The sequence below is a fragment of the Trachypithecus francoisi genome, unplaced genomic scaffold (genome assembly GCF_009764315.1).
Source record: "Trachypithecus francoisi isolate TF-2019V2 unplaced genomic scaffold, Tfra_2.0 Lachesis_group6, whole genome shotgun sequence".
Taxonomy (NCBI): domain Eukaryota; kingdom Metazoa; phylum Chordata; class Mammalia; order Primates; family Cercopithecidae; genus Trachypithecus; species Trachypithecus francoisi.
This window is the reverse complement of record NW_022681471.1, coordinates 91,379,229-91,391,269: the sequence shown is the minus strand read 5'-3', so window position 1 is coordinate 91,391,269 and position 12,041 is coordinate 91,379,229. Positions and strand designations below refer to the sequence as shown.

The 12,041-nt window shown below is 47.6% G+C and overlaps 1 protein-coding gene across 1 annotated transcript; it reads left to right on the top strand.

Annotated features, from left to right (window-relative positions):
• The first annotated feature begins 7,391 nt into the window (after window positions 1-7,391).
• LOC117078356 (putative uncharacterized protein FLJ39060) lies at window positions 7,392-10,472 on the top strand. Its single transcript, XM_033201920.1, has 2 exons — window positions 7,392-7,687; window positions 8,677-10,472. Exons 1-2 carry the CDS (start codon window positions 7,436-7,438, stop codon window positions 8,794-8,796), a joined length of 372 nt encoding a protein of 123 aa, XP_033057811.1. The 5' UTR covers window positions 7,392-7,435; the 3' UTR covers window positions 8,797-10,472.
• Window positions 10,473-12,041: the final 1,569 nt, after the last annotated feature.

Sequence of the window (12,041 nt, the reverse complement as noted above, 5' to 3'; positions counted from 1 at the left end):
GCGACCAGGAGTTTGGAGAGGCTCCAGTGCTCACGGTTATGTGATTTTTCTACAAGCCTTCCTTGCTCAGCAGCCCCAGGGACATGGCAGGGGTGGGGGGCCAGAGCAGGGGTTGGGTGGAAGACTGCAGCTTGGTGCCACTGCCCCTCCCGCCGAGGGACAGGGTCCAAGGCTCTCACCAGGATCCACCTCCCACACCCCCTTCTTGGAGACGATGTTCTGGAACCCTTGGCTCATCATCCACACAGTTCAGGACCCCGTCCTCGGTACCGAGTCTGACAGACAATGAGGTGGGCCCCGCAGTGATGTTTGCAGCCCTCCAGTGGGTAGAAGGCCGGTAGTGGGCCGTGATTGCTGAGGGAGCAGGATGTAATAAAAACAACGCACGGTGCACACGTACACAGCCCCTTGCCGGTGATGGAACGGCGGCCTGTTTGGGGCTTCACAGCCCTTCTCCCCCAGCAGCAGGGCTCTCCCAGTGAGGACACCACCAGGCCTACCTAGGTCCCGGTGTGTTCAAGGGCTGGGTGACGTCTGGAGGGGTCTGAGGTAGGGCTGCACATGCTTCAGGTACAAGACAGTGAGGGCAGAGACAGTTTGGTCTCCTGGGAAGGGCTCAGTGGCAGGCAGGGACAGTGTCCAGGGCTTTCTGGAGTTCCCCGGTAATGTCCAGGGCTTGGGAGGACAGAGCCCTAGATACGGAGGGAAAACAGCAGTGGAAGGCTCCCTGCCTCCCACTCCCCACCCAGCCCCAGCTTCTGTTTCCCCAGGAGGGGCTGCCATCTCCACCATGGCCAGATCCTGACCCAGACCGGGCTGCCTAATTTGGGAGGCCCAGTGGAAAATTAAAACATGAGTCTCCTTGTCAAAAACTATGAAGGATTTCAAAACAACAACAGCAGAGCATGGAGCCACATAGGGAGCCCTGGTGAGCGTTGGACTGCATTGGTTGCACAGCCCAGAAGCTGTCCGTCAGAAAGGCATTGGGTGGGTCTCCATATTGGCTGTCGCTGTGATTTCTGCTTCTCTGGTGCTTGGGTCCATGCTTGGCAACACTGACATTCTGGGACTCTGACAGAAATCCAGTCCCAAAGTTTTACTGGAACACACACACACACACACACACACACACACACACACACACAATGGAGTCCCCTTCCCTTTATGTCTCCTGGTCTGTGGTCTGGGCTGTGGAAGAGATGAGGGATGCCTGGGACTCCACCCTTGGCGTCATAAATTTAATGCTATTTGGCCAGGACCTCCCCAGACACCCTTGTGCACATAGCGGGCACATGCCTGTCCTTGGATCAGGGTGGGAGTCGTCACCATAAGCCATGGGAGTGAGTTTGAGCACTGTGTGTGGAAGGCACTTGAGATACGAAAGCTCCACTGGAAAGGAACAAGAAGCAGCCCTCAGAGGCAGGGTGCTGGCCAGGTCACGGACTCCTCAGGCCTCCAGGCTTGCTGGACACTCCCCCTTTCACATCACCTTGCAGCGGTGGGGCCTCACCAGGGACCCACTCCCCCTACCCTGTAGGGGCAGCACTGAGGGCACCTGGGAAGAGAGGAGGAGAGCAGGGAGGCAGGAGCACCTTGGTGGGAAATGGGGGCGGACTGGACTGCACATCCTGCAGGAGGGTCAGACCGGCCACCCTGGAGATGGCCACCACCTCACTCACATGGCAAACAGGAGACCCAGGCAGGCTTCCCTCCTGCCCCCAGCCTGGGACCTTCTGCAGACCCCACACCGCAAAGGCCCACAGTCCACGTCAGCACGTGTTTTCTGGGGCCCTGCTGTGGCAGTGGACAGCACTCACAACCTTCTCTCAGCCGGGCCTGCTCCCTCTGATCACTCCTGCCCCAGGCCTGGCGATGGACGAGCATTCATGCATTCACTTATTTCCAGTTATTGACATTATGCATAAAGTTGTTCTGAATATTCATGTACAATTTCTTGTCTGGACCTATGTTTCCATTTCTCGGGCAAGCCCGAGAGGTGGGGGCAGTAAGGCCATTTCATGGTCTCAGCCAACTGAGGCTCCAAGAGGGAAGACGCTCTCCCCAAGTCACACAGCCAGGAAGTGGCAGAGCACAGACTTGAACCTGGGACCCTCTGAGGTCGGGGTGCGTGCACTGGGCCCTGCTGTCGGCCGCTCCTGCCATCCAGGGGCTCGCAGTGTCCTGGGGGTGATAAACCCACCTGCTGGGCACTCTCTCCTGACACCCACCCTCCCGCCCATGTGCACATACCGCTCCCCATCTCCCTTCATTGTGCATGATCGCCACCCCTCACGGCTTCCCTGAACGACAGGCTCCACCCTAGGTTTCTGAGGCCTGCCACCACCCTCCCAGCCTCCTGAGACATCAGGTTGGGTGTTTTCCTTCCTGGGCATCCATCCTGCTGCTCCTCTTTGTTTTCGTCGTCATCAGGCCCTGGGCCAAGGGCGTTTTGCCCACTACCTCATGACACCCTCAAAGATCGTCTGAGCTACTACTGTGCATTTGAGGAAACCGACTCAGAGAAGGGAGGTGACTTGCCTGAGATCTCTGACCCAGCTTTGCCACTGCTTCCACTAGTGACCTTGGCCCCCAGCCTCTTCTCTTGATCAGTTGCATATCGTTTGGTGTGGCATGTGAAGAACCATTCACATGGTTTGCACATTGATTATGATTTGTCGTCTTAATACTGAATTATGAGTGGTTTTTTGCGTGCAAACTTTTCCATTGTCGGGTAGTATATATTGCAAACATTGCCACAATGAATGGTTTGCTTTTTCATTTCTCTAATGATGAAAAACCAGATTTCTAAATTTGATGAAATTCACTTAACGTGTTTTTGCGTGGCTATTGCTTTCTGTGTCATAGCTAGAAGAGTCCTTCGCTTACAGCAAGTTTTTCAAGGCTTTATCCTGAATTCTCTTCCAGAGGTCTTATGCTTTAGCTTTTGTGTTGACATTTAGGATCTTCACAAACTTCAGAGGTTCGAAATCATACCAATTATCTTTTCTGACCACAATGGAATGAAACTAGAAAGCAATACCAGAAGGAGAATTGAAAATGTCACAAATAGGTGGAAATCACAACACTCTCTTCAATAACCAATGGGTCAAAGAACAGACTACAAGGAAATTAGAAAGGATCTTGAGACACATGAAAATGAAAACACCACATACCACAACTAAGGAGATGCAGGGAAAGCATAGTGTTAAGAGGGAAGTTTATTGTGGTAAATGCTTACAGTGAAAAAGAAGACAGATCTCAAATCAACAGCCTGTCTTTATGTTTCGAGAACTAGAAAAGGAAGAACAACGTAAACCCAAAGTTAGCAGAAGGAAGGAAGTAATAAAGATTAGAGCACAAATAAAGGAAATGGAGAATAGACAAATAATAGGAAAAAAGCAATGAAACTAAGAGCTGGTGTCTCTGAAAAGGTCAGCATAGGTTAAGCAGATTAAGAGAAAAACAGAGAAGGGTCAAATAACTAAACTCAGAACGAGAGAGGGGCATTGCAATTGATACTACAGAAACAAAAAAGATTATAAAGAGAAGACCAGGAACAACTATACCCCAACAAATTTGATACTTTAGGAGAAATAGATAAATTCTGAGAAACATACACGCTGCCAAGACTGACTCCTGAAGAAGTAAAAAATCTCAGCAGATCTCGACAACTCGTAAGGAGACTTAACCAGTATTCATCAACCTCCCAACATAGAAAACCCCAGGACTAGATGGCTTCAGTGGAGAATTCTACTAAACATTTAAAGAAGAATTAGGACCAGAAACACACGGACACACACACACACACACACACACACGCATACACACACACACTTCCCAAAAGAATGTTTATGCATACATATTCAACAAAAACCTAGCACACCGAGTTCAACAGCACATGAAAGGCCCATGACCACGTGGGATTTATTCGTGGAATGCAAGGAAGTTTCGATCAATGAAAATCAACTAATTTAGTGTACGGCATCAACAAAATGACGGACAAAACCACATGATCGGCTCAATTGATGCACTAAGAGCATCTGACAAAAGTCAGCTCCCTTCGTGACAAAAACACTCAAACTCCTTGGAACAGAAGGAAACAACCTCAGCGTCACAAAAGTCCTATATAAAATACTCACTGTGAACACTGTACTAGATGCCGAAAGAGTGAAAGCTTTTCCTCTAAGATCAGGAGCAAGGCAGAGATGCCCGCTTTTGCTACTTCTTCTCAATATAGTCCCGGAAGTTCGGAGGGCAATTAGGCAAGAAAATGAAATAAAAAGGCATCCTTTTTATTTCACTTCATTTTATCTTTAGAAAAGGCATCCTTTTTATTTCCTATTTTCTAAATAACCCATAGCTCAAGGAAAACATCACCAATGAAATCACAAAGTATTTTGAACCTGATGAAAACTTATGGGATATATTTTAATTGTCTAGATTGCATGAAAAAGAAAGACATAACATTTGCATCTTTCCCAACCACGTTGAGCAACAGATTAAACCTGAAGAAAGCAGAAGAAATGAAATAACGATAAAAGTACAAATCAGTTAAAGATAAAACAACACAGCCAGAGGTGGTTTTTTGTAAAGATGATGTGATTAAGACATGCCTTGTGTGGGCCTGAACAAAAAGGAGAGAAATAATGAAGCAACCAGTGTCTGGAGTGGCTAAGAAAACATCACTATGGGCAACGAAGATATTAAAGAGATCATTATTCAAAATCATGAACAGCTTTATGCCCACAAATGTGAAACTTTGGATAACAAAATGACAGAAAACAGACTAAACATCTGAATTGTCCTACAAATTCTAAACGGGCGGAATCTGAAGGAAACAACAGCAACAGCCACAAGAACCTACAGACTCTGATGCTGCCACCGATTAATTCTACAAAACATTTGTGAAGGAAAGAATGTCAATCTTACCTTCTTGCCAGGTAACATAAAAAAGGGGAAATGCTTTCCATCCCATTTTATGAGGCAAAAACCTTAAAGGGCATGGTAAGAAATGAAATGCACAGGCCTATCTTTCACATAAGCACAGAAGAAGAAATCTTGGATAAAGCATTAGCAAAACAAATCAATTAAATCTCCAAAAAGGAAAACGTATCACAAAAAAGTCGAGTATTCTAGAAATGAAGCGGTTCAGCGCTTGAAAAATCTATCTCTCAGAAGTAATGTATGAAAGAGAAAAAATATGATACTCCCTACACATGCAGGAAGAGTATTTCATGGGTTTGATTTTTTTAAATGACCATGCACTTATGATAAAACCTCTTAGCCAACTGCAAATAAAAGGGAACTCTCTTGATTCCGTTAGAATATTTTTTAAAAGCCTACGAAAACAACGATACTTACTGGTGACATGTTGACAGCTTTCCCTCTGAGATCAGGGAAAAATAAATAAATAAATAAATAAATAAAAACCGCTACATCCACTGTCACCACTTACAGTGCCATGAAGGAAGAAAAAGTAATCAAAGCAGTCCTGCAAGCACAGCCTTAAATGCATATGCATGTCAACCAAAGGACATCCTTGTGAACGTGCACCACAATAATAACACTAACACTCCAGCGCTGGAAACTACTGAAGAGTCCATTAGAAATAAAAGGCATGAATAAATTGTGCCATCGTCATACAATTCAAAATACTGCGCAGGAAGGCAAAGAAACGAAATTCAGCTACACAGCACGACAGAAGTCAGTAGTAAGGAGAAAAACCTAATGTTGCCAAGAGAAACCGAGATTATAAAATATGTACTGTACTGATTCTACGTACGTGTAATGCGTTCACAAACAGGCGGGATTATCTTCAAGTGTTAAAAGTCACAAGAGTGGTTAGATTTGCCGAGGTGGAAGACAAGAGTGACTGGCATGAGAGTGCTTTTGAGCTGCCGGCAATACAGTACACCATTTCTTAACCCAGATCATAGGGGATCAGACGTCCCTGTGGAACCACTTACTGAGCGGTACCTTCATTTTTCATGCAACTCCATTTTTGTATTATATTCCACTACAATGTACATAAAGATATTTAAATGAATACAATCCCAGGAATGTCCACAAACAATGGATTCTTCAGCGATTTGTATATTCTCTGACCACAATGCCACAATGGGATCTAGAAACCAATAACGAAAGATCATTACAAACCCCTGTATGTGTTTGTAAATTAAGAAACATCCTCCTTAGTAACCCATGGCTCTAAGAAAAACTAACGTTGAAATGAGAAAATGTTTTGAGCTTGCTAACGAAGCAAACTCCAGAGGTCTTTGCCTGCCAATGTTACTAAGTCTCCTCTCTGGGGAAGTTTAGATTACACAGGAAGACTCTCCTGCATCTCTGAGAAGGGGCAAGATGCCAGCAATCTGGACGCCAAACTCCAGCGGAGGTGAGGGACTGCAGATTGCTGTAGACAGCAACCGAAATCCCTATGCTGGGTTGGGATGTATGCCTTCAAGTGAGTCTGAAGTTCCAAAGCCCATAAATCTGCTGGTTCATGCTGTGCAGACAGTACATTTGGCCTCCAACTCCCAGAGTTGGGGGAGAGCGATTTGTCATGCTACGAGGAGCTGAGAGGGGATCTGGGTGTCTAAGTGATTTTTAACTACACTTTCTAGAGCAATCATGCAATTTACAGCCCCCACCATTACCAACAAGATGCAGGGATACATGGCAATGCCAGTGTGGCAGACAGTTGGAAGGTCTGGTGAGAGGGGTAAGTCGGTTGCTTTCCGGCTGTCCTCACTGCCAGTTGATGCTCAAGCTCTCTTGGCAACACAAGGGAGACTCTGTCTCTAAAAAAGCAAACCATAAAAAAAAAAAATTAACATGTAGTCCCAGCTACTCTGGAGGCTGAGGCTGGAGGATCCCTTGAGCTCAGCAGTTCGATGCTACAGGGAGCTATGATCGGACCACTGCACTCCAGCCTGGGTGACAGAGCAAGCACCCCCCACGCCCTCCAAAAAGATCAAGCTCTCTTAATCAGCTAAGTCAGATGTCACTCACCTGTTTCCTTACCATCTTCTGCTACTTTCTTTCTTTTGTCTCCTCAGCCAGTTTCTTTGTCTTTATGGGGTAAAGCCTTAAGAAAGAAGGATGCAGCCAGGAAAGAGGGAGGGGGAAGAGAAGGGAGAAGTGAAGGTGAAAAAGAGAAAGGGTGAGTGAAGTACATGACCAAAGGTGCCCTGGGGAACCTGGGAGCAAGAACAAGGGTCCCTGGGCGAGTTGAAACTACCCCTCGTGCTCTTTGGTCTGTTGGGTGCTCAGGTTGCAGGGAATGGGCATCCGGTTGGACTTCATGAGAACTCACACCTTGGGGTGTGGAGGGCAGGACACCATGAGAGGAGTCCCACCCTGCTGCAAAAGATAGAAGAGGAGAGTTGTCCCCAACATAAAAGGGAAGGCAGTGACAGAAAGAGGCAAGCAGAGGATGGTGGATGGCAGAACAGAGACTATCATCAATGACATTTTCTTCACTGAGCCCACCCCAGAAATGAGCTCCCTTCCTGTGCACTCTCACAGCTCCTTGTCGTTGAATCTCATATCACTGATGGTAATTTGCAGAGGAATAATTAAGTTGGTGATTCACTTTAGGATGTACTGCCCTCCGAGGCTGAAAGCTAAACACATAGGGCCCACGTTACGCCCAGTGCCACTTAAGGAACTAAGGATTAGTCACTGGGTAAGTATCAGGGGAAGGGAGGGTGGGGAGGGTGAGGGGAAGGAACGGCCTAGAGAGAAGGAAAAAGCAAAAGGAGGGGAAAACCAGAGAGGACAACATGCGGAAGGAAAGAGGGAGAGAAAGGGCAGTGAGGGATATGGGAACTCGGAGGGAGGACAAAGGGAAAGACAAGGCATGGAGGCGAGAGAGCAGAGAGGGGAGATGAGGGGTGATGACGGAGGCTGAAGTGAGGTAGGAAGAGAGAGGAAAGAGGAAAGGAGTGTAGAGGAATGGATGAGGGAGTAAAGAGAGAGGAACAAGGGGAGAGGTCCTTTACCAAAGGGTGATTGATGAGCGGGGGGGCAAGATGAAGGGGCAGTGAGGGAGAAAGGGTAAGGAGGAGAAAACTGCCAGCGTTGAGAACCCTACCGTGCCTCTGGAAAGAGGGGATCCCCATCCCAGGTCAATCTGGGGCTCCCCGTGGGACTATCTCAGAGGGAGGAGCTGGATAAGCCAAGAGCAAAGGGTGCACGGGACCGCTCTTGCCTGGCTGCATGTGTCATTCGGGGCCTTCCCACCCAAACAGGGCGACCGGTCACATCGACAGCCACCTCTGCTGAATCCAAGCTCTGCACTGGATCCTCCTTTACCCTGCCTGTTTCAACAAGCAAATTTAAGGGAATCACTCCCCTTCCTGGGATCCCTCCCTGACTGTATCAGTTGCAACCCCTTTCATGGTCGCAGAGACCTGGCCTCTCCCACAAGAACCCTACGGGCCAGCCAGTGTGATGCACCGTACATCATCTCTGTTCAGGATGAAGCCTGTGTGTGTGTGTGTATGGGGTGGGAGTGTGTGTGTGGGGGGGGTGTGTGTGTGTGTGTGCGTACTAATAATCGCAGGGATCAATACATCTGTGGGAATTGTGAATTCTTTCGATGTGACTGCCTTGCTAGAATCCCCTCTCCCAGGGGCCTTTATTTCAAGGACCAACTCTGCTTTTCTCCCACAGCCCAATGAATGCATCAGACACTCAGCTTCAGTTCCCATGGCAACAGGGGCTAATGGTCTAGAGACTAAGGATGAGACAAAGACAAACGCAGAGAAATGTGCGTGTTCTGTCTTCCTCTGAGGTACGCAAGCCCCTATTCAGGGATTGAAAAGAACATTCGCTTTAGTTCTACCCTGCCCTCCCCTCAATGCTGGGTGGAGGAGGGCAGAAATGCAGACGGGCCCGACATGAATCCAGAATTTCTACATCCTCTCAATGCACCTGCACGGCTTGGAGACAGGCTTGTTTGTCCCCGAGCCATCATGTTACCAACAATGTATTGTACCTGCAAACCATGCCTGTGGAACCTAGGATTCCCGCTACCCCAACTCACTTTCCTCTTTCCCACCCTCTAGCCTCTGTCATAGTAGGGGAGTTTTTTCAGTCATTCCGATTTTCTGACAGAAAGTTCCAGCCAGCCCGATTTCAGAAACGCTGTCTCAGAAGGGCTCCCTGATCCTTCCTGCCAGAGTCACATAGGACACAGCTCTTCCCTCTTCTCCTCTGTGGCCTGGGAGACCTCTGCCCAGACCATGGGACCAGTTCCTAGGACTCCCCCTTCCTGCCACACTCCTGTTCCGCCGGGCCTTGGGGAGACTCCGAGGAGGGAGGTTTCTGATAGTCTCCCACTTCTGGAAGCAGCCAAACTAATGAGAGGCCTCTTCCCTGCCCCTCTTCCTGAGAAGCCCACCACCTCCTGTGTATTGACTCCCCTTACCAGAGGCTGGACAAACAGGGTGCCAGGCAGGACATGAGACGTCCCACACTATAAATTTGTGATAAACAACAACTCAAAAGCTGGGCATATGCCCCCAACTTCCCCTCTCTTCTTTCCGTTTATTCCAGCGAGTCTCAGAAGTCCCTTTGTCCAGCTGCACTCTCCTCTCCTGGGACCCAGCCGCCCTCCATTTCCCATGTCCTGGAACCCCTCAGTCCAAAATATCTAAATAAACTCCACTTCACTGCAATGGTGCAACCCACACCCATAGCCATGCCCTACGCCAGAAGGAACCACATGAAGTTCTGCCCATCTTCCCGACCTCCACGGATGTTGCGCGACATCCAGTCCCCTCTGGGTCAGGGGGTTTGTCTCATATGCACCCCTGAGTGCTCACCTGCGAGTGACTCCCCTGTATTGCACACCCCTCTCAGGGGATCTCAGATCCACTCAGCTGCTGGTCTCTGTCTGGATGACCACGACCAGTTTCCCTTGGAGAAGGACCAATGGGGAATGGCAATGCCAGGAAGGCAACGCTTCGCTTGACTGCTCTGCTCCTTAAATCCCCAAAAACACCACTCACAGGACTGTAGACGCTATGCCAGTTACAGACTTCAGTGAAGGGTCAATAGTGACCACATGAAATGACAGTGGAACAAACTACTAGCGAGCGATGGCTAAGTATCCATGCTGCTAGAATCCAAAAAGAATCACCCACCCCCTGCCTCCCATGGAAAAGATAAGATCTTCTGAGGACATTCCATTTCCGGTGAATTCCTGTTCGTGGCTTTTCTTCCTGTTTTGAGCACTGCCCTTTTCTCTCCCTGGAAAGGAGGAAGTCCCCTCCATTAATGTGCTTCATTGTAGGGATTTCTTTATTTCTCAGTAATGGGATCTGTCTATGTCTCCACCTCCCTGTGAACACATGAACACCCAGAGACAATCCCCAAACACTAAGGAGCTATGAGTGTCACATAATCCCTCACCTAGCTCTGTGCAGTGGCTCACACCTATAACCCCAGCTACGCAAGACACTGAGGCAGGAGGATTGTTTGAAGCCAGGAGTTGGACACGAGCCTGGTCTATGTAGCGAGACCTCATCTCTGAAATTATAAAAATAAAAAAAATTAGCCTTATATGGTGGCACGCATCTGTGGTCCCAGCTACTCGGGAGACTCACGCGGGAGGATCACTTGAGCCCAGGAGTTTGAGGCTGCAGTGAGTTATGACAGCACCACTGCATAGAGCTTTGGGAGGCTGCACTTTGAAGCCATGAGTTCAAGACCAGCTTGGGCATCACAGCAAGACCCCATCTGCAGAAAAAAATAAAATTAAATTTAAAAAATTAAAAGTATCTCTGACCGATACATTTCTCAAAATTTGAATTTGTCAGTTTACATTAACCTTCGTTACTCAGCCTGGATCCTGTGGACTTCAAACTTCATTTTCTCATCCTCTGGACATCTCTGCCCTGCCAATCCCTCATACTCAGTTTGGCCATCCCCGGGGATGGAGGTTATCAGCATGGCTTTAACTGAGAGCATGACGCATGGGGCTGGTGGCTCATATTTTTAACAAAGTCAGCCTCTCTGGTTGATCCTATCTTTGCCCCTCACTGTTTCACACTTTGTATTCCTGCAGATGTCCACTGCTTCTCTGCATCTTCACATTCTCCTGCTCCAGCGGTTATTCCCATCAGCATACAATTATGCTCCACTGTCCTCCATTTTAAACAAATACCTTCCCTTGGCAACACTTCCCTACCAGCTGTTCTCCTACATACCTGCTGCCTTTCACAGCAAAACTTTCCTGGTAAGTTGTCTGAACAGGTTGTCACCACTTCCTCATCTCCACCTCCGATGTCTTGCATGGCCTTCTGTCCTCCAATATGCTTTTTTTGTTTTTCATGCTCTTTAGTAACTTACACGATGTCAAATCCAATTATCATCCCTCTGACCTGGCTTGCCCTCTTAGTAGCATTGAACATACTGGCCACTATCGATCTCTTGAAATCTTGTGGATTCCATGAAACCATCCTCTTCTGGTGATCTTCCTTCCAGGATAGATCCTATTCTTTGAGTTATTTCCTGTCTCCTCTTCTTCTAAACTCCTCTACTTGTTGATATGCTCCAGATTGTGGCCTTGTTTCCTCCTTTTCTACATTTTTTCTCTAAGAAATTTCCTTTCACTTTATAGACGTAAATAACACCTACATCTGCCACCTCCTGTATCCATCAGTATGTTTGGTTAGAAACAACAGAAAAACACTCACGATTGCTCAACCAAAAAAAAAAACAGATGCAAGAATACCAGGTTGCACATGGAGTCAATAAGAGGGCTGCATAACCAGGATTGGAAAGCAGGTAGGATTCATGGGAGTCTGAGACATAAAAACAATCACGAAGGTCATGCCTGAGAAATAGTTTTGTCTTGACATGGTTCTTGGAACCTTGCTACTCTGCCAGAAAGGCCGCTTTGGAAGCCTCCTACCACATTTAAGTTTTCAGCCTCCTGGAAGTCTTCGTATAGGTTTCATTTTGTAATAATTCAAAAATATCCCTCCAACTTGTATCCTAATATATTAGCACGTATGTTAACTTAGGAATAA